This window comes from Falco biarmicus, chromosome 8, assembly GCF_023638135.1.
Source record: "Falco biarmicus isolate bFalBia1 chromosome 8, bFalBia1.pri, whole genome shotgun sequence".
NCBI classification, from domain to species: domain Eukaryota; kingdom Metazoa; phylum Chordata; class Aves; order Falconiformes; family Falconidae; genus Falco; species Falco biarmicus.
In genome coordinates this window covers 52549925-52577634 of record NC_079295.1, presented here as the reverse complement: position 1 = coordinate 52577634, position 27710 = coordinate 52549925, and the positions used below count along the sequence as shown (strand labels likewise).

Here is a 27710-nt window from a genome sequence, read left to right as displayed (position 1 = left end):
TCCCTTCAAACCCTAATTCCTCCACTGGAACGGTCAGACGAGGCTGCACGGCGGTGGCGCATCCCAAAGGGACACGGCCGCGGCCACCCCCCGCCTTCCCGCCCCGAGGGCCGCGGGGCCGGGCCGAGCCAGCCGGGCTGCCCGCTGCCCTCGCCCGGCGGAGCCCCCGGCCGCCGGGGAGGGATGAGCGCCCACGCTTGCTCCAGCTGACGGGTTGGAGGGCACCTGAGCGTCCTCGCACACACCTGAGGCATGGCTCTGCTCATCGCCTGGGTATGCGTCGCTGTGAGGTGAGCGATCCTTCCCCGCCGCCCCCCGAGGCTCCCCCAAGCCCCGCCGCAGCCCGGAGCAGCGGCCGAGGGGGGCCGGACCCGCTTCCCGCGCTCTCCCCTGCGGGCCGGTTCCTCGACAGGCGCGAGTGTGGCGGGAGGGCTGAGGCGAGTGTGGCCGGGGGGCTGAGGCGAGTGTGGCCGGCGGCGAGGGGGGCTGACAGCGGGACTTGTCTCCCGTCGCAGTATAGAGAAGGCGCTGGGGGGCCAGGGCGACGCGGGGGACCTCTACTCGGAAAACATCACTCGGATCCTCGACAAGCTGTTGGACGGCTACGACAACAGGCTCCGACCGGGATTCGGAGGTAGAGGGAAACTCCCGTCCCCTCGGGGAGCCCGAGCGCACAGGGCTGGCTGCGGCGGGGCGAGCGGCAGCTCTCCGTCCCGCTGGAGGGGGCGGCGGGGCGGCGGGCGGGGGGCGGTGGAGCCCCGCGGGCGGGCGGCCGAGGGAGCCTTCCCGAGCCGCGCCGCCCCCTGCCCGCCGGCTCCTGCGGGGCGGCCCCGCTGCTGCGGCTGCCCGGCCCGCCGGTCCCGGTCCCGCTCCGCGCCCAGCTCGACTCCGTGTCCCGCAGGCGCCGTGACAGAAGTCAAAACGGACATCTACGTGACCAGCTTTGGGCCGGTGTCCGACGTGGAGATGGTAAGGGCCCCGCTTGCCGCCCCTGCTCCCCTTTCCCGGGATTCATTATGGTGGCATCTGAGTTGACTGTCATTAAAGCAGATTACGAGGCTTAATCTTCTTGACAATCTCTAGGGCCCAGCAGAGCAGTTTGGCTGCAGCTACACATACCTATTTCCCCAGCAAAGTCAGCTGGGGCAGCCCATGGCCCAGGCCCGAGGCTGGGCACAGAAGGCAGCGCCAGGCCCCGGTGAGGGTGCGGGTGGGAGGTTAAAGATGCCTCTTTAACCTGGTGACAAAGATTGTAAACATCTGCGGCCTGGCACATAGGTTTGCAGGAAGGCAGTGTGGCAGGAGACAACCTAATGAGCAGTTGTGGGGGAATGGTGCCGTTTCAGAGGCTGCTGCTCCTTGTCATGGTGGGTGCTCCCAAATTCAGGTAGCTGCGGACCTGGGTGAACTCCATCAATTACAGCAGCAGCACCAGGAAAATGGCATTGCTGTTCTCATTCTGGAAATTGACTCCGCTTGCTGTTTTCGCCCTTGTACATTTCCTCTAATACCTGCTCACCTGAGCTTGCAGTCCAATTTGCAGGCAAGGAACAGTGGGCCCCAAGATACAACCAAAAGTTTTTCTACTTCTCTTCATCAGTCAATCTAAGAGAAGGCATAACCTTGCCTTCTTTCAAAATTTGCCTCTGGCCAAGGTTAACTCCATTTCCTAAGCAACTTCTATAGAGAGCTCCTTTTTGAAGGCTTGTGGGAATATTGCAAAGAATCCTTAAGAAAAGTAACTTAGATTAATATAGCTTGACACTACAATCCTGCTGTGATGTGACTCACACACTTCAGTCCATCCTTTGTGAATATCCAAAGTAAGCTGCAGAAGAGGCCCTAAGCATGTCTTTTTATTTCTGGCAATTAAACATTGATAGTTTGTTTTTGCACTTTGAAAGGGTATTAAATGAGATATTTGTAATTCCTAAGACCTCCCTTTGAATTAAATTATTATCTGAGAGGACAATGAGGTGTTTTTGCCTTACTCATATCAAATTATCTGTTCACTGATTAATTTGTAAACTATTCTTTATATAATACGAAAATAGGATATGTTTTCACAGACTTTTTTTTTTAGTAACTACTTAATGGTAACAGGATTAAGTGTTTAAGCAGTACATGAAATGCCATTGACATGTGGGTTAGGTAGTTACTGTATATACAGCAGCTTGAGATTGTTGGCCCCCACATGTAAGTCAACCACCTATTTATTTTTCATAGGAATACACAATGGATGTCTTCTTTCGGCAGACATGGACTGATGAGAGGCTGAAGTTTAGTGGGCCAACTGAAATTTTGAGATTGAACAATTTAATGGTCAGTAAAATTTGGACACCAGACACATTTTTTAGAAATGGAAAAAAGTCTATTGCTCATAATATGACAACTCCTAACAAACTTTTCAGAATTATGCAGAATGGAACTATTCTTTACACAATGAGGTGAGAGCCTATTCTTCAGCTTTTGGTTGACCTTTATTTTTGATTCTTTCAGCAATGTTCCTGCATACCTTTTTTTTTTCATGGTCATCTACTATATTGTGTTCTAGACTAACCATTAATGCTGATTGTCCAATGCGGTTGGTGAACTTCCCTATGGATGGGCATGCTTGTCCATTGAAGTTTGGAAGTTGTAAGTTTTCCTGTATCTTTCAGTATCTTTCAGTTGTTTATGGTGATAACATTTGGTCTACATATATGTGAGATCAGAAGTGAGATCACAGGACACTACTTAATCATGTAGCTGAAAATTTTAATTATATTTTTTATACTAGAAACTTACTTTCTCCTCTGAGATTCAGACCATTCATAAGGACATGGATTTACTCACTAAAGTGTGGTTGTTGATGCATATTTTATTGTTCATTGTTCTTACACGTCTAGTAGTCAAAGTGCGTCCGTCAACAAGTCATAAAAGCTGTGGTACGTTTACTGTATTACTCTAGTTTTGCAAATATTTAATTGATCTGTAGTAATTGATTTTGAAAATGTGTAGTTGATCTGTGGTAATCAGTGTATGTGTTTTATAGCACATTAAGAACCAAAAGCTTATGCCTGTCAGGTCCCACCTCAGCCATTCTCTTTACTGTTTTTTTTTGTATTTTGTCATTAATGCGGTTAGGAACTTGCTGGAGCAGGTTGCATTTTTCTGTGGGTATTTAAGCCACAAAAGGGATCATGCTACTTATTTTTTCAATTGCATATAAATCACATAATTAATAATAATAATTTTTCCCTCTGTAACTCAGACGCTTATCCCAAAAGTGAAATAATTTATACATGGAAAAAAGGACCCCTGCATTCAGTAGAAGTACCACAGGAGTCTTCCAGTCTCCTCCAGTATGACCTCATAGGACAAACTGTATCTAGTGAAACAATTAAATCTAACACAGGTAAGATGTAGCCATGTGGGAACTATTGACATTATAAAACACATCTTGAAAATAATATACAGGGTTTTGTCATATAGAATCAAATTAATCTAATTATCTAGTACCATTTTGAAAACTCAAATCCTTCAAAAGAATCTAACCATTGTCTCTTAAAAAATCGTTTTAAGCATACAATTCCCCTTGCCTCCCTGCCCCAGCAAAAACAATACATAAAATGAATATTACTCTCCTCTGTTTCCATAAGGTCACTTTACCTTTTCTTAATCAGCTTATTTTTATTATGCACTAGGAGGCCTGTAAGTGCTTTCTTCAGAACATAGCGTGTTGGGTTTCAGCCAATGTTTACTCATATGTTGCCAAAATAATGCTGACCTACTTGTCTTTTAACAGGTGAATATGTAATCATGACAGTTTATTTCCATTTGCAAAGGAAGATGGGCTACTTCATGATACAGATATATACTCCATGCATTATGACAGTCATTCTTTCTCAGGTGTCTTTCTGGATTAACAAGGAGTCCGTTCCAGCCAGAACAGTTTTTGGTATGCTGCGTTAAGGTCTTTGACAGCTCAGCATCACATACACCATTCATTCATTACTTTCATTGCTTGTTTGTTTTAGGTGAATATTCACTTCAGCTGCTCTATTTCCATCTTCAAAGGAAAATAGGCTACTATCTCATTCAGACATACATTCCATGCATCATGACTGTAGTCCTGTCTCAAGTTGTGTTTTGGATCAACAAAGAGTCTGTTCCAGCAAGAACTGTGGCCGGTATTAATGTTTTCTTTTATCATTCACTTCATTCACTGTATTGAATCCATTGTATCAAACAGCTACTGTAATCCAGTGGGGATTGGAAAAGACAGATAGTAGGTTTCAGTGAACAAAAGTAAATACTAAAATTAAACCAAATAATACTCAGCCTGCCCATGAGGGTCAAATTCCTCTGCTCAGAATGTTTAGTTAGCCAGACTTGTTTGTGATGTTTTTCTTCCCCTCAATATTTTTTTATATGCTGCAAGGGACAATTTCAGAGTAAATATCAACCTCTCAGTTTTTAAAGATGAATTTTTATATTGATTTATTCTCATGTGAAACCAATCTGAGTTAAAGTTTTACAAAAAATTACATGGGGTGGTGGTATTAATCTCATATGACATAAGGTACCTCATCTAGCACTCATTCTGAAGTGCTCTTTTTCAAAAACCCTTGTCTACAAAGGTATCTAAACAGCTAGCAAGGTCTTTAGATAGATAAAGTGAGATGAATCCTTTTCCTAGCACAGGTTGGAGTTGTAATGTGAAAGTTGTGCCCATATTGCATGGCAGGGCCCTTTTTTCTTCCCAGTGATTTGAGTTAATGCTCCCAAAGCTGTGATTTCTGTTTCCTTAATTTGTGTGTGCTCTGCTATTAAATTTGATGTACACCCCCCACTTCAATATTGATAGGCTCTGAAACTGCACTTACTGTTAAGGGGTAAACTTTCACTGACTGAATTGTTGTTTCTAGAAAAACAATCATAAAAATACTAAGCAAAAATAATAAAACTTGTCAAAAACTCCATGAATCCACTACCAATGCATACACACATTTCGCAACCTATTTTCTCTCAACCCAGTATTTCTGTACAAAAAATTCCCTTTGTGAGACTTGTCTTCAGTAACAGAAAGGCAGCTATATGTTCCCTAAACATAAATAATGCAAGTCTCATAATTCAAAATGAATCTATGTTTGTAGGTAGCATGCTACAAGTTTTGTATAATTTGGTTTCAGTCAGTTGGCATTTCCTACCTACATGGAATGGTATTCGTAAAGGCATTGCAAACTTTTAGGAATGCTGAATGAACACAAATTCCTCAGGTGCCTCTGAAGGAAGGTCAACAATTTTGTTCTTGAAATCCACCTTGGGAACTGGGATGCAGTTTGACATCATTAAGTACTTACAAGTATTATTTTCTGGCAGTTGAGATTTTAAGTGCTTAAAAATATTAAAAAATCAGGCAATAGATTTTCAAGGATGTTTCTTGCAATTGAAGCATAAAAATATATGTAGGAGGTTTGTACACCAAATATGATGCTACCTGATTTGGCTTTATGTTGCATCTCTGGACTGTACAGTTACATCCTCTACATTTTGAGTAAAACATATTTGCTACCTAGTGGGCAGTGGAAGTTAATTCTATATGCTTGAGGTGATGTGCAAAGAAGACTTTAGCTGATTCAGTAACAATTACACAAAGTCTTCAAACCCTGGCGATATCATACTGAAAAATAAATATAGAATTAGAAACAAAGTATTTTATGAAAACAGTAACGTAGACACATTTCTCAGTATCATGGAAAATTAGTCATGTTGGCATTTTAAAAGAATATTTCAGTCCTTATTCCATTCTTATTTCTCCCAGGCAGTCTGAATTTATAGTCCTCACATTAAAAATCCCATGGATTCTGAATACCTTAATCTGAGGAAAAGAAGGCTTATTCCTTATGACAAAAAAGGCTTTCAGGCCCCAGTAAAAAAGAAAAGGTTTAAAATGGAGAAGTCAGTGTCCTTTTTGCATCATATTGCAAATACCTGAATTACAAAGTTTCGGTTTTACTTCTCAGTTCCCAAACTGTAAGTTTAAGAGAAGAGAAATTAATAGTAGTGTGTGTCCAAACCAGCTTCTCAGAACAAGTTAATTTAGCAACTTTATTTACCTCCAAAATGGATGCCAGTTATCCTTTGCAGGTAATATTTAAATAAATACTCTGAACATTTTGCAAAGATGAATTAATGATCATAAGCACCGACTCTTTACAGACCTGCAAGTGAAAAACGGGAGACAGAAATACTTGAAGAGGCACTCTTGCATTCTCTATAATTGTGTCATTGGAAAGAACAGCAGATTGCTAGTATGAAATTCCTTATTTTATGCTGAGCTTTGTACATAGCTATGCGTATACGTATATATGTATATATGTGTGAAGTTTTATGAAGCATGGCATTATCAGAAATTACTTAGAATAAGAAGCATGGTTATTGGAAGCCTAATTTTAAGTATGCTCTGAATCCATATAGCAATAGCTATTATTTCACATTTTTATGTGCCTTTATCTAATCCTTTTTATTCCTGGCAAAAAGTTAATCTATTATTTTGCAAAAATACAGTAGTCAGCTTCTACCTTCCTAGCAGGTCACCCTGGGAATTTTAAATTAACATCTAGTCATTAAACTTTATTTGTAAAAAGTCTCAGATAGAGAAAGGTGTTTGAGGTTTTTTGTTGTTTATTTTTAATAAGAAAAGATAACATATTTTAGTATTTGCATTGTGTAACAGATTCTTCAAAACTTACCAAGACGTGTTCAGAGTAGAAAGACAAGGGTAAACAATCATCCATTACACAATTTACCAACTGTAATTTGGCATTCAGTTTGATAAAGTAGTTTTCCACAGTGCATAGCATTTCATCAATATTCACTCCACATTGAGAGAAGTCTTATCTATATCTGTAATAGAACAGGACTCCTATTCCTAAGTTTAAATTCCTGCTGCGGTAAGTTTTTATTCAGACATAGAATATATCATTTTTGTTACTAACTAGCACATGGACAGATTCTAATCTAATCACACATCATATTGAAAAGTTCATTCTGGACCTCTGAAATTGAAATATATCTCAGCATACTTCTGTTCATATTATAAAATGGTCTGGCATGTTTAGGAGAAGTAGAACCTACATATTTTTATACCGTCTCCTATTTGCATTTCGTTAAAACATGTTAAGTAATGACATTGGGCCACAGTTAACCTCAGACAGCTGGCAAGCTACATCATGTGAAAGAGTTGCAAAAAAACCCTCTGAAAATAATCAAGTCACCCTGTCTTGATGCTGCAATATGCAATGACACTGCATCCTTTCCACTGAGCATCATTCATAGCATATTGATTCATCATCACATCATGACATTATAACATCTTTTACTTTCCCACCTACCCCTTTCCAACTGCAGAAAAGAACAGAAAAGGGTATTCTCCACCTTACTGTCTTTAAATACCTGCAGTTTTCACGTTCTAGCAGGCATAATTATAAGTAAACATGAGTCACAGAGGCTTGTATGTTAATGAATGAGTTTGTTCTTGCACTTTTTGCTGGTATCAGGCAGCCGTGGGAAGTAAGTATATTTCCTGCATTATTAATGTTGTACACTCCAAAACAGAAAGAATAAATTCATGAATTCATGTGAAGAACACTATGGGGCCTATGAGCTACATGACCGGATTTGTTGTGTGAAAATAGATAAGCAGCTCCAGAGAAGTAGCTTTTATGTCCTTCTGTATATGTAATTACAGGCCCTTTCAAGTCAAGATACTGGTAAAAGAGTATGACCAGTGATTAAGGACAACAGACAGAGGACTAAACTTACTACTTGAAATATTTGGATCATAGACTACCACTGATTTTAATGCAGAATTTGATTGATTCAGTGAGGGTTCTGTAAGCCACAGTCTGTGTTGTGTAGTAACAGGAGAAAATGAGGGTCACTGTTGGGAAATGCAGTGTGTTTATCTAGAGTTCTGCCAAACATTGCATTTACTAAACCCTCAACTAAAGTGTCTTTCATAGTTTGAGCCTGAGTTTTGTTATCCACATGTTTATCATAGTTCTAAGAAGCTGCACCATGTAGTATGTAGTTAACTTTCAGTCTGCTCAATGTATTAGGGACATTTGTTCAGAGCTTTTAGATGCCCAAGCCAGTATACATGAGTTATTTAAGAACATAAAATCCTTAGCAGGCTTACTGGTTAGCTGGTACATAGGATGAGAGCTAAAACCAGAAAGGATATTATTTTTATAATATATATTAATTTAAGAGTACCAGAGTTGAAGCAGAATTCTCATGCCCCCATTTTCTTTCTCTTATTTTCAAGGAATCACTACAGTTCTAACAATGACCACTTTAAGCATCAGTGCACGCCATTCTTTGCCCAAGGTGTCCTATGCTACCGCCATGGATTGGTTCATAGCTGTGTGCTTTGCCTTTGTCTTCTCTGCACTTATTGAGTTTGCAGCTGTCAACTACTTCACCAATCTTCAAACTCAGAGAGCGATGAGGAAGGCAGCCAGGGCAGCAGCACTGGCAGCAGCACTATCAGCAGCAACTGTACCGGCAGAGGACGAGATTGTCTCGGTAATTGCTTGCTTTTCTGATAATAAGCATCATATAGGAAGAGGCAGCTGAAGTAGTGAATGCAAAACAATATTAAAGTGATCTTAACCTGAAACAGATTATGTAACCAGATCATATCTATTTATCGAAGGCTGTTCTTTTTTCAGAAAATGAAGAGACTTCTTTATTCATAGTGTTTATTTGAATTTGAGGTACGGTTTACTAGAGAGATGTTTATTTGGTAAGATATTTAAGGAAAGCCATTAGACTTATCCATAACACTTCTCTTGAGCAATGCGGTAGGCAGCATGGTCAGGCAGCTGTGGTTCTCAGTAAGTCTGCAGAATTTGTAGGACACTGTACAATGGAATGAACATGTGCATTGGCCAGCTGATTATGGGATCACTGTAGTACACTGGTACGTACCATAAGTGGGTCATCTGGAGGAAGAGGAATTAGCCTTTACATAAACTTGGCATCTGTTACTTTCATAAAAATCTGTGTTGGTGGAAGCTTGGCGAAAAAACATAAAAGTAAATATTAAGGATAAATTTTAGTACATGTGAAAGACAGGAAGGCTTTCTAGTATCAAAAAATGTATGTCAGAATTGCTTGTAAATATTATTCCTTGCAGCTCGGGCTAAGTAATGAATACTGTCTCACAACGTATGTTAATATATTTATTGCTGTAACCTTCCTGTTTTCAAAATCAGTTTTACTACCACCACATTTCCCATTTTGAGAGGAATAACAGAATTTAATGACCTTCTACAAAACCTTTTGAGTCTGTAGTTGAATAAGGGAGTCAGTTGAAGGCATTGAATATCAGGGCAACACCTTACCCACAAGATAGTAATTTTTCCACATTTGCTTATAAACAGCAGTTAAAATTATAACATTCAGGTACATTCAAACCATTAAATTCATAATTGATAAGTTGCATATAATAGTGAACCCAAAGCTCCACAGCATCTTGCTACTGGTCCTTGTTGGAGCTAATCAACAGATGTTCTTTACTTCAACTGGGAAGCATTGTGTTTGTAAGCCATATTGTATTTCGCTTACAATTTTATTAATATTGGACAAAACTGAAAACATTGTAATCCATAATAAAGAAATGTGGTTTATTTTCACTAAATATACAAATGCAAAAATAAGCAAATCTTTATACATTTTAACTCAGAACCACAGCTTTTTGTTTTGTAAACCACGGTTATATAAAGAAATACAAAAGAAAGTAAGAAAGATTTAAAAGGAGCTTGGAAGTGAATGTTCACAGAATCTTGTGCTGATTTTGAAGTGACAGTAGAAAGGCTGATTTAGTTTTGGCAATATTTGCAGTGTTCATATCTACATTTATTTTAACTAGTAAACTTTTATAATTATATTTAAAACTTACAAAAAAAAAAGAAAGAGGAAAAGAGGGTATGCCTTAGCCAGTATTTAGGGCATACTTCCTTCCTCCCCAATATCATCATAATTGATAGAGCAGTACTCTGGACTGAATGTGCAGAACATTACAACAGTAAAATAGCGTATAGTAAGAAAAATACTGTTAAGACTAAAGGAACTTTAAAATGTTTTAAAGCTCCATTTTTACTCTTTTGTTGACTTCTTTTTTTTTTTGAGGGCAAGCTATCAGAAAAAAAGCTAGAGAGATCACTTGGCTTTATGTAGCATGAGGAGGCTGTTGATAGCTGCTACATAATGAAAAGGAACAATAGGTCTGATCTTTCCTACACAAACACAATTCAGGTTTGAGTTAATTATAAGGAGGTTTCCAGCAAGGGGGGTGGGGGAAGCCACTTTTCTTCATTAAAGTCCCTGTTTGAGTGATATGAAAACAGTTTGACCTACTCTGCACATGCTACTGCTGGTGGATTCACAGCAGATGCTATGAAACCACTGCCACCACCTCCCTCCCCTCCTCAGTCTCTAGAAGACAACTGTTTCAAAAAATAACTGTCTGCATATGCTGAGATACACTCAAAGATACCCCTGATGATTGTGGCTCCTGCAGTACTTTGGGTGAGACTGTATCATTGCAGACCAAGCTAAGCACAAACTACAAAATTGCTGTTGAACAAATTAATAAGAGGAAAAGATTTCCAAGTTTCTTCTCAAGGGCATCAGCCACAAACAAGCACAATGGCAAACTGAAGATGCATCTTCCACATTTTGTAGATATTCACTTGTTAGCTTTTCCAAGTAAAAACAAGCAAAAAATAAGCATCTAGGAATAAAATAAGCATCTAGGAAGCACACTACAAGTGTTTCCTCAAGAATATTATTTACAACTACATACCAATTTAGGAAGACTAGTAAACCTCCTAACACCAAGGTCCCAAGTGGGCAAAAATTCCATAGTCGTGACCTTGCTGAAAGCTCTTATTATCTGTGACAGTAATTTTCCAGCCCTGTAAGTCCACCCCTTTTTTCTCACAAAACTAGTTATCTATGAGAACGCACCTCTGCAGCAATAAAAAAAGTAAAATCAATGAAATCATAAAAATGAAGGGTGCCTACAACTGAAGGAAAGATGTAGTTAAAATAGTTTCTAGAAGAATTAACTATTGGGTTTTAGAGGTCCCATTCTAGAAAGGCATGCTAGGAAAAAGGAGGAATGGCAGGATAACAGATTTTAAGCAGCTTTTTTTTTTTTGCTTTCTTTTTTTGTCTGGTGAAGGTAAGGGGGAAAGAACTTTTGCATGTTGTCACATAGATGGATGTTGCAGTCAGTGATAAAATTTCAGCTGAAACAGACCTGAACGAGCTAATTTGAATGCTAAAAGTGTAATTAGCACAGGCTGATTGCATCAGTATATGACTGTTTCCTCAGGATTATCAACTTCTACTGAGCTTTGTACTTCTATAACTACATTACTTGTCTTAGGGCAGTTATGTTTAAATAAGGCACGCAGCATAATACTCAGTTTCTCTCTTAATGTAGATTAGGAGCTGTTTCTGGGGTACTGATTTCCCCTTTGTTGCCCCATACCCCCCAACTTGTTCCATTTATTTGACTCTCTAAATTCTTCCATCACTTTTCCTTCCAGATTTTTCTTTTTTTGGTTGCTATAACGCCAAATTCTTATTCTTTACTCCTTGTGTAATTTATCTTACTTCTCCTGCTCTTCTTTTTGCCTTTTCTCCCCATTTACTCCACCTCTCATTAAAATGTTTTTTAACTGTCTACTTTGCTTGACTTTAAAAAAAAAAATTAAAATCTTTCCCTTCTGTGATACCCTGGGCTTTGATACTTTGTTTTATCTAAGCTATTCTTGTTTTTAATATTGTTTTCTCTTTTAGGTAGGATAAAGTTTTTCATCTGCTCGTAATGCTAGTATTTTTATTAGTGCTTTTTAAGCTCATGAAAGTTGTCAGAATTTTTGCTATATGAAAGGACAGATGTAGGATGAAGAGCGGTGAACAGTGTGTCAGAAATGCTTGCTGGCTTCTGCGTTTATAGAAGTCAGATGGTATTTTTACATTGAGAAAATTTCTGAAGATTATAAAGCTTTGCCTAGTTGTGGTGAATCCATTTGTAAAAATAAAAGTGAAAAATTGAGATGTACTTAACTTGAAAATTTTCATGGCTATACAACTGCAAGTGGAACTCTTGCTACCTGTAGCAATATTAAGAGAAACATAGACTATATATTTTTAATAATTATTATCTTAAATAGCCTGAAGAGTGGCTAAAGAACATTGTGGTGGTAATAACTTTAGGCTGTCTGAACTAGTAGTTTCTGTATGACAGGAGACCCATTCACCTGCTTTGCATAAGAGAAGCCCAGGGAGACAGTTTTGGTATAAATGAAAATTCAAAGGAGTTCTAAAACATCCAGTTAGAAGCTTTTGCTGCTTGAGTGAGGGCCTAAACTTGTCAAGATACGTGTATTTACAGAATATATTCAGGGTTTTTTTAGTTCCAAATTAACTATGTTTCCTGAAAATAAACAAAATCTTTCAAAATACTATCAAAAAGCCTCCTGCCCGCTACAGCCTAGCTACTTTTATTTAAAAACTTTGCTTTATTCAAATGAACCTGATTTTTTTCTCACTGTTTTTTGTATCATAGTCAAACCGTCTCTATACTCAGAAAAGGAAGATGGCAGAAGACCAAATTCTGCTCTACTGTACTAATGAAAGTAAAAGAAACTGTGCTCAAGTCCTTGGGCTACACTGGTTTCAGTAAGAGAGTCAATGACCTGACTATGTGCTCGGTTAACTGGTGACAGCCGGGCATGCCTGTTCTGGTTCCAGGAAAGCCACTCTACCTCAGTTAACTGAGAGCAGAAGTTGGCTTGCTGTCTTTGTCAGCTGCAGGCAAACCCTGTGTGAAATACAAAACTATGGGTGTTCCACTCCAAAATATGATGGCAACAAGCTGAGTAGTCATCTGGACCCTGAGAGAAACCTGTTTTTATTTATGGTGACCAAGCTTGGTCTAGCATGTCAAAACCAAATGTTATATATATATATCCAGATCTATAAAAAACATTTCGGCCTTTAGCTTTTTAATCCATTTCAAATGTGTATTTTCTATGTCAATCATATTGTTTCATCATTGTGGCTTCCTTTATCCAGGAATATCACTGTACTGGAAGTTACAAGGGAAGGGGAATTGGTGATACGTCTGGAGTGCACCATTTCAAGTAATGCTCTGTGAGATGGTCAAGGAGTACACACCATGGATCAAAAGACACCCTTTTCATGCGAGAGACTACACATAAAAAGACAAAAGATTATTACAGGGTGATAGCTTGATTACAGTTATGTTCCAAAAGACCTGTTTTAACAGAGAACAGCACAGAGCAGTGAAATACTGCTGGGAGAGCTTCCTTCTCCTTACAAATAGCCTTGTCTCTGTGTTTCAAAATAACATGGCTTGAGCAGAAAAGGATTCTCATTCTCTTTAACAATCCTGCCCAACCACAGAGCAGCCGTATGTCACTTCAGTATAGGGGATTTAGTTTTCTGTAATTACGTCAGAATATACTGACTATGTTTAATGAGTATCTGAGTGTAACTGAAAAGGTACTTCTTTTGCCTTCTGTTTGGATTATCGATAACCCTTTATGAGATCATTTTAGAAACAGCTGTATACATTAAAGTTTTTGCTGGTAACATAGCACCTTCAATCAAATTAGGGAGACCCACCTGCTCCTCCACAATTGCAGATTATCAAGTAGACTATTACAAACAAATGACAACTTTCAATTATACTGGCTTTTTGTCATCCCAACAAGGAAAGTAAATGCTGATTATTTGGTTCTGACTGAGTTAAATACTTGTCTGACTGACAAAGCCAATGCAGGGCAATAAGGAAGGTTTAGAAGTAGCTGGTATCATACACCAAAATAGAAAAATTAAAGATTAATTGCATTTAGACTTTTTTTTTTGTTCAACATTGAAGTCTAATCCCAGTACATTTTTTGCAGGGGGGCACTGAGAACAAAGTAAATTACAGAGAAAAAACCCAAACAAATCTCTATAGTGCTGTTTGTGTAATTCTAGCTCATTTAGGCCCTCAAATAAGTATTTTCTCTATGCTGCAGAAATTTAGCACAGTAAATGTAGAGACAGGGATTGTTCTGCAATGACATTGCTAAGTTTAAGAGCAGAATGACTTTGAACATTTAAATCTGTTCAACATACGTTTTGACAGAGGCTCTGTACTAATTATATGATTTTTCTGATATGCTACATATAAATGTTGGGAAGAGTCTCTATCAGAGCACATTCATATTGAAAAAACAACAATTAGGCTTCCAGTCGCTGCTCTCCTTAGTGCTTACCTGTTTTATGTGACAGCAATTTAATACAATGGGCATGGCATATTTTTCAGTGTTATGCTTTCTGCCTGTAATGGCTCTTTACATTTTCCATGCAAAGTAAAAACAGCTTTGAAGTAATGAGGAAACGGCCTCTCCCCATAACCATCTTCACCTGATGGTTAGGCTGTCTTTTGAGGTAAATTTCAATCCCAGAAGGTTAAGAAAGAATTTGAGCATGGCTTTCCCAAGCTGCAAATAATCACCTAGGAGGTTTAACCCTTTTACTAGGGTAAAGCACAAAGAAAACAAATTTGCATGTTATTCCTCTTAATATTTCCTAGGAAAGAAAACTTAGAATTCCTAAGGATATGCCTAAAGCTGGGACTATTAATGACTTCTAAACTATATTCAGCTTTTAATTATGCAGAGCACTGTTTATAGATGTTTGCAATACACATTTTCTGAATCAGATCCCACCAATGAGGTATGCAAAGAAATGTCTAAATTATAGGTCGTAATGAATCGAGCATGAGATGGATACTTAAACTGCACAGGACTGTAAAGATTGACGTACCTTAGTGCATACCCAAAAGGATATCTTACATAATTGGGTGAACTGTCCTGCTACAAGGTGCTGCATATGAATTGTTCAGTAGCTATGCAGAGGTTTTACAGATCACACCGTTGAATGCAGGGGCTAAACTATACTTAAATCTCTCTTTGGAGATGTGTAGCATGTGATTTTATATGTATAATATGAATAGCTGAAATCACTCAAACTGTCTACTGATGAGATAGGCAGGGAAAAAGAATGTTATATATTCAGTTTGGTGTTCTGCCTTGTACAGACATTGAGTTTTGGTGCTAGTTTGTTTCTGGTTTGGTTTTTATTTTTATTTTTTGTGATGTTAGCAAAGTTCAATATCCTTAATCCAATAAATTAGATAAGGAGGAATAATACTTTTTTTTGTCTAAACTTTAGAGTTTAGTCTCATGAACCTCTTTACTGCATTGCCCACAGGAAAAAGAGACATGAGTAAAACAAGTAAGGACATACAGATTCTTACTTGTTAAAAGTTAGCCAGTATATGAGTACATATATAAGATACTCATGTTAATGCTAGGTCATAAACTAAACCGATAGTGAGAATGTATATTTGCAGTACAAAGGAACAGAGAATAGAAAAAAATTTACAAATATGGATTACAGAAATCTCTGGAGGAAAGGAAACATAAGAACAAAGCACATTCATCAATCACAGTTAGCATCCATATAAAAATCAGAAAAAGGAGACAAAGAATTCAGTTTACTCCAAGGTTATACGTGCTGGGTTTTTTAAATCTAGAAGCCAATCAATTTACTGAGAGCCTCTTGAGATATTCTGAGCATAAGCAAATTCTGGTGATATTGATGAGAATTGTAAGAGAGCAGCACCTTTATAAGCAAGATGAGACTGCTTTGTGAGCTTTCTAGGGATCATATAGCTGAGCTGCAGAAGCTTAGTAGAAGCCAGACTATACCTTTCTAGCCCATGTACGTACCAGTCTTTGTCTAGTCCAGTTCTGTGGTATCTCACATTAAACAGAAGTTATGCAATCTGTACTGTCATTTGTAGTGAAAAGTTTAATTGCTTGATGGGGCTAACATTCCACGTGAGTGCAAGAGTACTCCTCTGCATCAGGATTCAGTAACTTAACGAAATTCATTGTTTCATTATGACACAGTGTGCCATGCCACAGGTTTCTTGTTGCTCTTGCTACTTGTAAAACAGTCCTTACTATTTGAGTGATTGGCTGTGTGAACTATGCAAAATAGGCGTTTCACTGTGTTTTGCTAAAGTTTCATGATGTCATTGCACGTAATCTTTGTCAGAAGGAAAAGTTAAACCTAAATATAGTAGAGAAATTACTGTAGCTGCTGTTCAGAACTCAACTGTAATAAGGAACTGTATGGTTTCCTCTCACCACCTCCTTCTCTTAGAATAGCAGTGAATTCCAATGAAAAATATGAGTTGTGGTTCTGGGGCAGCAAGTCTGGTCTACAGTCAGCTACCACACTAAGAAACACATTACACATCTGGGATAAATTTGGACTTAGAATTCCATGTCCTGGTGGTGGTATACAAGAAAATAGTCTAGACCCGGACTTGCTGGATGAGCATATGAGGGTGTTAAAGACAGTGTAAAGAACTATTCGGGGGCTTTCTTAATGCTTTATATCAACTCATAACCATCTCCTCGGCAGGTGGAGAGCGTGACAAAAACCTGTGGGTTTACTGAGACAGTAAAATGCACAGGTCTTTCCTGAATATTGCAATAGACTATTTTAGATAATGAGAAGCTATTAATAGCACTCTTAATAGAAATGGCATAAACTGGTCCCAAAGTGGGAGCATGATCAAGTTAGTTTGCTCCCCAAGTTCTGAGGATACATGTCCAGATCTTCCTGTCGCCAGCTTGAGATGAAATCTCACCAAGATAATCTTCCTTCTATAGGAATGAGATTTAATAAATATTAAAAATAAAATAACAACCAGGATTAAACTTTTTCCAGGTGCCTATTCAGATGATCACAATGATTTTACTACCTCTACGTTCTTCATATGTTCAGTACTGAACATCATCCACAGACCATATGCTACAGCTGTTCTACTTACTGTTAACTCCATCACCTCAGCACAGTAACTCCTGAGTCATGCTTGAATCATCCAGAGAAGAATCTGACCCACCTTATTGTGCTGGTTTTGGCTGGGGTAGAGTTCATTTTCTTCACAGTAGCTACTGTGGGGCTTCGTTTTGGATTTGTGCTGAAAACAGTGTTGATGGTTCAGGGATGTTTTCAGCACTGCTGAGCAGCGCTCACACAGAGCCACGGCCCTTGCTGCTGCTCACCCCACCCCACCCGGAAGCAGGATGGGGGGGACAAGAAGTCAAGAGGGGACACAGCTGGGACAGCTGACCCCCAAGTGACCAAAGGGATATCCCAGACCACATGATGTCATGCTCAGCATATAAAGGTGAGGGAAGAAGGAAGGGGGGAAGACATTCAGAGCTATGGTATTTGCTTTCCCAAGTAACTTAGACATGATGGAGCCCTGCTGTCCTGGGGGTGGCTGAACACTTGCCTGCTGAGAGGAAGTGGTGAATTAATTCCTCATTTTGCTTTGCTTGCATACACAGCTTTTGCTTTACTTATTAAAGCGTCTTTATCTCAACTCACAGATTTTCTCACTTTTACTCTTCCAATTCTTTCCCTCATCCTGCTGGGGGGAGTGAGTGAGCGGCTGTGTGAGGCTTAGTTGCTGGGTTGGGTTAAACCACAACACTTATACCAGAATATTACAGATTAAAAGGGCTAAGATTCACCTTAGCACTTATATTTTTAGGAACCACTCATTCTTCACAAAAGGTTGAGCTGTCTTGCAGTAAAGTTAAAAACAAGCTACCTTATGACTTCTACAATTCAGTTCAAAGCAGGGTGTACAAGCAAACTAGAATAGCAACTTGAATGAAAGCAGTAGCTCAGGCTTGATCAGTCAGTCTGTTTATAGAGTGGGATTATTATTACGATTAGTGCAAGTGGACATGGATAACCCTCTTTGTGTTTCTGTGACACATCTGTAGATCATCCTCCATTTAATTCTGTCTGTTGCTTGCTGTGTTACTGGAAAATACAAAACCAAACATCTGCGTTCCAGATAGGCACAGCCTGAGAATGTGAATGTCATTTAATATCCATTCAAAACATAATACTAGTCATTTGGTGTGTAGATGGCAAAGTGGAAGAAGGAAGGATATGGGAACTTGGGAATGTTGATGGGTTGTGGGGGAAGAAAAAGGGCAATAGGTAAAAGACACATACAGAAAAAGCACTTTCCCCTGCCCTGCAAATAAGGTGTTGTTCTCCACCTCTACTTAAACTAAAATCAGCCGTGAGGAATCCATCTCTCCCTAATTTCAGTTGGATACCAGTCAATTCATCCATGAGCAGAACTTGGCATCTTGTTGTAGCAATATCACTCGTTCTGATACTTCAACAGTAACACTGACCGCTAAAAGGATAATTCCTGTTATAACTCTATTTTAAGTCATACATGAGATACCAGGTGTGTTAGGCTAGTCTTATCTAGAAATTGTGGCCCAAGTGCAAGTATAGGCAATGTATTTCAGAAAATGCTTCTTTTCCTCTTAACAAGCCAGTCATTTATCTGATTGACTAAAGTCTGTTTCCATGCATAGAAATCCTGCAAGATAAATCCCAAAAATGCTGACAGTGGGCTACATTTAAGTGAATGATTGTCACTAAATCACTCCCAAAGAATGACTTTGGAAATTGCTTATCTGACAGAATTTTGCTACCTTAAACCCATTCAGATGTTACTATTCCATTTACTATACGTACATGATGTTGTATAGTAAGTTATCTACATTGTCTGAGACTTCCCTCATCAGTTTCAGTCACTCAGTCATCTAATTCTGCTGACCAAAACAGCTGCTTATTCAAGCCCAAGAATAGCTGTGTATGTTGTGCAGTTTTGTGCACAGGAATTTTCATCAGTAATCTGGAATTATGTTTTACAATCCTTTATTGATGATGCTTTAGACAATCTCAACTATAATGTTTTATATTAGCATTGCATTTTAAGAGTCTAAGATATTTCTGTTGCTTCCTATTAACAGAAAACTTAAGTACTTCATATCAAAACAATAAAAATCAACACGACACTCTAGGCATTCTTCTGTATTTTTTCAGCCATCAGATGAATTTATGGCTGCTGCCATACATCCACATTACCAATGATAGTCCTGGGTAGTGGCAGTAGCAGCAAGGTTTTTGAAAATTTCCTCCCATTTGGTACTACTGTGAAAGTGGGTAACTGATATCCATTAGAGCAGGCTTAGAGCCTGTGGAAGATCCTATCCCCAAGCCATTTCTGCAAGGAAGAAATCTATTACTTCTTGTGAAGGTAAAAAAAATTGGCAACTTGGCCACAAATAAAACAGGTCACCTAACAAATATACATCAGCCTAGTAACTAAAGAGGTAAACTCTAAATGGTCCTGAGGTCTGGCTAGATTTTAAAGCTTTCTGAACAGTAATTTGACCTGGCTATCTATATTGTACAAAATATAGGAATAATCTTGTTTCATTTTACCACAAATGAAAATAAAAATAGTCCCATTACAGTTAAGATGAGTATTTGTCTTCGGTTGTATGCAAGAAACTGCTGTGCAAATCTTGAGATTTATTTGAAAGTTAAATTCATCCTAGGAAAAACTACAGAACAATTTAGCATTCATGTCTTCAGGACCTGTACAGTTAGTCCATTTCCTTTTGTGCAGCAGTTTTCTAGTTCATCAGCGCTAGTTTGGGGACTAATAACAGTGCGACACCTTGACTCCATTTAGTGACTGTTTGCTAAAACTCATCAATGGGCTCACACATTGAAGACTGCACTTGAGCCAGCCCATATGTGCTATTTTATTTAAACTTTATTCTTATACTTCAGTCATATCAATATATTGCAATTTAGATACACCATTACCTTGTTTTCTCTTCGTTTTAGCTCCATCTTGCCTTTTTCTTTCTCTCTTGTAGCTTCCATTTGTTACCATATTAAAATATGGAAAGCACATTCTTTTATGTTTTTACAGCAAAGCTTCAGGACAGAAATTTACTTCTATATATGTTGCTTTATAGCAGAAAAGCAGCAAAAAAAAATTAGAAAGTTCAGTAAAAAGATGGAGAGAAGCCTAATGATCACAAAACCTAAAACTGTATCCAAAACTCACCCCTTTTTCCCCCTCCCCTCTTTTTTCTTTTTTCTTCCACAGCATTCTGACTCCAACTGTAACCTGAAGAAGCGAGTAAACTCCGTAACATGCCAGGCAGATCAGTCTCCTGAAGCCAGCATAATATCAAATAGTGCATCCCAGTGTCAACCAGTGTCTGTTCCTCCACCAGCCCCACCACCACCTATTGGAGGCACAAGTAAAATAGACCAGTATTCTAGGATCCTATTTCCAGTTGCATTTGCAGGATTCAACCTGGTATACTGGGTTGTTTATCTTTCAAAAGACACTATGGAAGTGAGTAGCAGAATTTCTGAATACTTGCTTGTAATATGTTTACTTAACCAGTATTTTTTTAATTGTGCATTTACTCTTGCAACTCCAGTTAATCAATCCTTTCTGAGGAAAGTTACTGATAACAACTTTCTCTAAAAAACTAGCTTTGGCTTCCAGTAGTAGTGGCACTCTGTGCAACGCAGAAAGGCTATTTGAAGATGAGAAATGTAGACACTTATCTCTATGCCACGTTGCACTGAGCAGAACACATTGTGTAAGACAACGTATGATGCCATTCTTAGCAAACTAATCTTACATCTTGCATTTCTTGATCTTCCTATCTGCAGTAAGGAATGGTAGAATTATCTGCTGAAGCCATGCAGTGAAGGACATAAGAACTTTAATATCTCGCAAGGTTTGGTCAAGATAACAGTCTCCTGAAAAAGTTTGTTATACACTCTAAACATTTATCCATAGTGTGAAGAATTGCTGACTGCAGTATACAGTTTGTGAATCAAGATTCCCTGGTTTTATACATTTTAACACTATTTTTTCCTGTTTCTTCATATAGCTAAACTGTTTTATGCCGATAAAGCTTCTAAATTATTTAAGTCTGCTTGAATCAGGCAGAGAGTGTTCATGTCTTTAGATATCCGTGAGGTCCAGAAGCGGTGTGTCCTGCAAATTGAGCATGTCTAGAATAATCAGTCAGTGATTAGTCATTAAACTTTAAGTCTTTAATGCCTTAATTCTCTAATTTTTCCCTTTTGCCTAAATACATCTAATGGTGTCCCATTTCCTTAGTAAGAAAATACATTCATTTGCCTCGTTGCCATAGAGTTATTGAATCTCACTGTACATTGCAGTCAATGATTGGTACATTCAGCTTTATTTAGGACAGCTAGAGAGATAATGATGGTATTTAGATAGTACTGAATGCACAAAGTCCCCGCATCAATAAAAACAGAGGCTGGCAATCTGGTATGAGTGGTGATCAAATTGTGCCTTTATTTCCTAGATTAGAGGTAAAGCAGGCTGAGGGAAATCTCATGGACAGCCAAGAGATGTAGTTCAAAGTAAACAAGACAGTGCTGATCAGCTGATTGGTGGCATCTTGCCTCTGCTTGAAACAGAGGCTACTAGCCTCTAATTTTGCTGATTTTTGCTTCTAGTATGATCTGGAAAACGCTGTCTCTCAAAGATGGAGTGTGCTGCCAAGCAGCTTATATGAAATCAGGAGGGCAGGAAGATATGAGGCACTATCTCTTACATGTTCCTGCAGATGTCTCTCTCAAGAGGTCACAGCTGCTAACTCCTGGCCACTCAAAATCTGCCCAATGATAAATTTAGCATTTGTGCCAGAGTTACTGATCCTGCTATTAAAATATTGACTATGTGTGCAAATTACTTATCTCAATCAGAGAAGGGAAGTATCAAAAAAGCTCCTGTATAATCATTACAGCTTCTGTTTAGAGGCCAGTTCCTCAGTTTGTGTAGCTTGCCATAACTCCAGTGATTTCATTCAACCATTCACTTTTCAATCTAGAAATATTTAGAACATATTTGCCTTGGTAGTGATTAAATACTTACACTGGACATTGTAAATTAAGAGTTAAATTAGAACTAGGCCTTTCACAATACTTCAAAAGTCTAGGACATAGTGCTTACTCAATATTTTTAGAATGCCACTTTTGCAAGCCCACAAACATGCTCACAAACTCAGAAATTACATTCTGTAGTAGCCTTATAGAATGACAGAAATACAGCAGCAGAGTTTAGAAGACAGAACAGCATTGACAGCTGGGGTGTTTTGAATTAGAAAGAATGTAAACAATTATGTAAAATGTGGATCAAGCTCTTCTTCATAAATGACAGTTTCCTGTTTGTGTACCCAGTTGTTACTAATAATGATTGTGATATACATTGCTAGGTTTCTAATTCAATATGATGTATCACTTTACGAATTGTTATTTTCAAGGAAAACCAGGACTGGTTTTGCTTTTAACAATACGTTAAACATGAGTAAGTCTTCCCATTCAAGCAGAGGAGATACAGAAGTTAGGCAAGCAAAGCACAACATGGTTCAGGGCCAGTTCAACTCAGTTACAGGCTCAAGCCCAAAAGATTAAATGCTGGTACAGTATTATTCAGTTAAGAAATTTCATTTAATTGTGAAAGTGCATTTTGTGCAGTTTTTCAGGTATATTAGCTTTTCTTTTATTTTTTTTTCCTTTTGGTTACTTCAACTTCATTTGGCTTTTGTTTAAAAAAAACAAAATGGAAAAAAGTCTAATCAGTTCATTAAAATAACCACATTTTCTGTGCACAAGTTCTTGTAGTGCAGTTTTCTAGGATTTTGATTAGTGTAGTTTGGAGTGCAGAACATAATTCACCAAAGTCTGTCAGTGTGGAGATTTCTAAACAGAACAGCTACCTACTGTCTTTGGATGGTACATACAGAATAAATCAAGAAGCATTTCATGAATCTGTAAAGGCAGGCTATTAGCACTGGAATCAAAGGCAGTTTTCAACTCATGTCATTATCTTCTGGTCAGACTCTGAAGGAAGCGCAAAAATCATTTTTCACTTTAATGTTCTGGATTCAGAGCATCAGCTAGAATGAACAGACTTGTTAATGTAATGACACAGAATTTCATGAGACCAGGAGCTCTCTCCTAAGCTGTTTGGTAGTATTTCTGTGCACTGCTAAGCATTTTTCTTATGGCTCAGGTGATGGGCCATAGGTTACAAAAATGGAGAAGTCATTCTTGTATATTGTATCTGATAAGAACCTTGGAGCTTGAGTACTTTTCAAAGTGCTCCTTGGAGTACCTTTTCTTCCAGCTCCATTTAATCATTTTCTTTTTGGAAGACTTCAGGTTAATCACCCTTTATCTTGCTATGCACATAAACTTGCAGTATGATAATTATACAAATCCTAAAATTTCTGTAAGTTTCTATAATAAAGAAGGTGCTTCTAATAAAATGTATGGTTTAAAATATTTTAATAATTATTTTTCAGAGCAGCCAGGATTGGGCAGATAGCAAAAGTGTCATAGACTGAATTCTGTATTTGTACTTGCATATGTATTGAGCCAAGTCCAGCTTAGGAAACTAGGAAGTTTAGTAGCAAACTAAGTAGCCATCAAGAAAATAATCTTTTGCTATATTTTAACGCAAAATAGCAGGATTCTATGGATGAAAAAATAAAAACTATGGGGAAAAAATTCCAAGTTGAGATTAAGTGCTTCAACTGGATGCTTTTGATACATGGGTGGGAATAAAGTTATGTTCTGGCCTTAATATGTAAATAAATGGTTCTGTTCTCCATTGGAACAAGTGGGAGAACATTCTTACGCAGTAGTACTTCTCTGCCATGCAACTTGATACATAAAGTATTTCAATGTAAACTGCTTTGCATTATGGAGTAGCAACAGTGTGGCAGGACAACAGTTATACTGGTGAAGTATAGAAAGGAAGCTGATACAGTTATCCGCCAGCATTTTGTTAGACAGCACATTGTTAGAACCTAATATAACCAAAGGACAGCAAAAAGGACATACATGAAAATAAGTATGTAAAGAATCCCCAGTTGAAATAATAGATGCCAGTTTTTAGACCACAGAAAAAGCTGATACTTGTATGGTAAGCTCCCCTTTCTTTCAGAAGTTTTTATGGCTGTGATGCTGACAGATGACTATAGCAACAGCACTGTGCCATTTATAATATGAAAAAAAACCGTAAAGCATTAAAGTTACTCTAAAAGGACACTTACTCCCTCAATATGTAAGGTCAGTTGTGATTAATTTACATGGAAGGTTTAAAGATGTGACATCCCCATGATTTATACATGCAAGACGGAACAGGCATGTTTCTGTGGTGCGTGTTCTGTAGATTACAGCAATATTTGCCATTCACAAAAAGCTCTGTACAGTAACAAAAAATACACATTTGTCTACACAAATAGAGAAGTACTTGAAAGGAGAACAAACCTATATGACAAATGGGAAAAAGTTGTTACAGCTTTCTATTTTGTCATACAGCATTTTTTGGTTTTGTTTTTGGTTTTAAATCTGACTAAGTCCTTGAGCTGAATACTAATTTATGACAGTGACCTTGGCAGGTGAGCTGTATGCTTAGTTTATTTTAAAATTTGCTTGATCTAAAATGCAAAGAACACTCTTTTAATGAGAAAAGTGTAAGAAACTTTACCTTTGCCACATCACTCACAAGGCATATGCTAATCTCTCACCTTGCTACGCATCTTTCTAAAGTAATCTGTCTTAATTATGATATGTAATGTTGTATTACAGTTTTTTAATATAATAAAATGTAGAATGATAGAGTGAATCAAACTAAAGAAAGATATGATGTTAAAGTTTTGATAATAAACTACAGCAAAACAAGCAGAGGCCATTTTTTATGTTTGGGAGCAGAGGAAGGTACAAAGTCACTGAACGTGCTGAGTCCTGGATATTATTTAGACACAAGAGAACATAGTATTGTGGGAGAAAAAGAGTTACACAACAAGTTGAAGCAGAAGATGAGATGCTAATGATGTCAAGTGGGAAGGAAAAAAGAACAGAGAAAGAAATAAGAACTGGAAAAGTATTCAACTTCAGTATGTTAATATTCATAAAACTTCCAATGTGTATTGTTACATCATGTTTCAGTTTAAACACTGGGAAAATAAAGTTCAGGAGAAAACAGTCATTGTCGTACATACTTACAATTGAGCTTTGATGATCCAGGTAATAAACACCAGATTCTGAGAGGAGTCTCCCTTGTAATGCAGTTCTAGTGTAAGGCTGCTGAGACAGTTAGAGATCAGGTGGTTTTGTTGGTTAACTCAGTTGTTAGCAACCTGTAGCTTAAACTTCTCTCTAAACTTTTCTTCCAGTTTTTTGAACCTACTGCAATGCACCTTCGAAATGACCATCTGTCCAACTGAAGGACAACTCGAGGTTCCAAAGAAATCACCGAAGGTCATATCGAGTTTAAAGGGACTTTAAAGGATTTGTCTATCCACAGGTGCTCTCAGTTTTCAAACAGGGAATATTTATAATGGACATCAGCTGGAAACAAGCCCTGGACCAATCAAAACGATAGAAACTGTAGAGTTCTAACAATACTTTCTCAAGATTTCTTACATTGATTCTACTATAAAAGTTCTTGTTAAATTACTCTGTTCAATTGTCAAAGAAAAGAATGTACATTTGTTCTAATTCTGTTATAAATAATTGAATGTTTACATTGATAAAAACATCAATAACAGGATTATTTTTTAAAGCACAATAAGGATTGATAAAATAAGCCTGATCCTAAACTGTTATAACTTGGCATGGTTTCACTGAAAGATTAGGAGCTGCAATGATTTGCAGCATTTGAAATAGACCCAAAATATTGTTAAGAAATCCCATGAAAGGGAGCTGCAATCCTCTGCAATGATAAATTCTGCTTTTCTTTAATTTCATTTTCCTATCATTTAATTTGAATTAATATTTATTAAAAAAACAAGATATAAAAGGAAATCGAAACTATCGTTTATGTACTTTAGCTGGTTAGTTACAACAGCATATTTTTTTTTTTTTGCTGAGAGTGATCATGGAAGTACAACCAGACTGATAACAAGCAGTTTCTTGGCAGTATCTAGAAATGCAGGCCTGAGATGTCAGGGAGTTTTCAAGGTCTAAAGCTGAAGAGACAGAAAGACGCAGCTACCCATCAGGCTAAACACAAGCCTCCAGCTCCAGGGAACTTCCTGGAAGCAAGTCTTGAGAGCTAGTTAGGGAACAAGCTGCATTTTATCCTGAACTGCCCATAACAAACTCCCCAGAGCTTTTTTCCGGAGGCAAAGTACTGTCAGCATATTCAGAGTTTAAAGGTAATAATATTTTACTTCTCAACAGAAACTCCCAGGATTTCTTTCTCATATTTCATAGTCATCTATTATTTTATTGTATATTCACCCTTCATCTCCATAATCCTTCTTTAGAATGTAATTAGGAAAGATATGCCTAATCAAATCAAACCCAAGCCAACTTTCTTGCAGGTGTAATGGACACTGGTGGGAGTTAAAAAGCACACAACGTTTTACATGCAGCCAAATGAAAATTAAGGTTTCCTATCTTGAAATTAATTCTAATACATTAAAACTAAATTAATTTTAACAGACATATGCAATGCTGCATTGATTCAGAAAATTCAGGGTCTTTTGCTTTGTCTAAACATCTTAGTGTGAGAAAATGTTTAGGGGCTGACTAATTGACTCCAGTGAGTCGTCAGCTGCTTTACTGGCGCTATAATAGTTTTAACTGTCAGATGACCTATCTCCAGCTGTTTTCCTCCACCTATTGCAAAAGGAGTATATAGCTTTTACTAGCAGGTAGCTGGACTGAACATGTGAAGTCACTTTTTGTATTCCCTATTCTTCAACTCTGAAGAGCTTAGATGGGAACAATTTAAGTAGATGCAAGTCAGTAATTACTTGTTTGCACAGAGATGTCATGTTTGCAGTTTGCTTTTCCTAACTGGCTGCAGGCTGGCACACTTGGATGTATTTGTAACTGCACTGAATTCTTTCTTTATTTTGCTTTGAAACTAAAATTGTGACAATTTTTCCCATTTTCAGCCTTTATATACTATTTTTTAAAAAATAAAATATGGACATTGGGGAAGTATTTTATAATTTGTAAATACATCTTATTTTGCAAAAAAAACCAAATTACGTTGTAGGGATCCAGAGGCTATTTTTCAGTATAACTATACTCATTCTTGCTTCACTAATTTTCTATTTTGAGTACATTAATATCTGTAAGAGTTTTCAGAGTACTGTAAAATTGGTTTATGCACCAAATGAAAATGTTTAAAAGCTATTGGAAAACAAGTGACACTGAAGAAGCTAAATTTTGAGTCTGATCTTTGTATGAAAGAAATCTAAATACGAATTTTACAGCAGATGCAGAGTTACTAAATAGTCACTATTTCTTTGGAGTGTAGTATTAGAATGTATAAAATAGTGGTAACTTCCTGATTAGGAAGCTATATCAGCACCTTAAAAATGTACTAGCAACTCTTGGTATTTAACAGCGTATTTCAACATGCCACAAAGGCTGCTTATCTTTTTTGAGAGGAGCTTTTCATGCGGGAAAGATAGAGAATAGAGAAGGGTTGGTTCTCCACGTGACTTTCAATGGTAAGAAGGGAATATGTATTTTTCCTATTTCATGCTTTGTAGAGACACAGGTGTAAATAATAATAATGTTCATAATGTCAAGTTATATCTTAGAATAAATGTCATTACTTACAA

General features: G+C 37.8%; 1 protein-coding gene across 4 annotated transcripts; it reads left to right on the top strand.

Annotated features, from left to right (window-relative positions):
- GABRA6 (gamma-aminobutyric acid type A receptor subunit alpha6) lies at positions 1-27710 on the top strand. 4 transcript variants are annotated; one of them, XM_056349861.1, is made up of 11 exons: positions 3-290; positions 516-634; positions 902-969; positions 2227-2447; positions 2555-2637; positions 3254-3397; positions 3788-3940; positions 4020-4172; positions 8315-8574; positions 20168-20422; positions 25302-27710. In XM_056349861.1, exons 1-11 carry the CDS (start codon positions 253-255, stop codon positions 25350-25352), a joined length of 1545 nt encoding a protein of 514 aa, XP_056205836.1. In that variant the 5' UTR covers positions 3-252; the 3' UTR covers positions 25353-27710. The 4 variants fall into 4 exon arrangements, with proteins under 4 accessions (XP_056205839.1, XP_056205836.1, XP_056205838.1 ...); XM_056349864.1 differs by lacking the exon at positions 20168-20422 and having other exon boundaries at positions 1-290; XM_056349863.1 differs by lacking the exon at positions 3788-3940.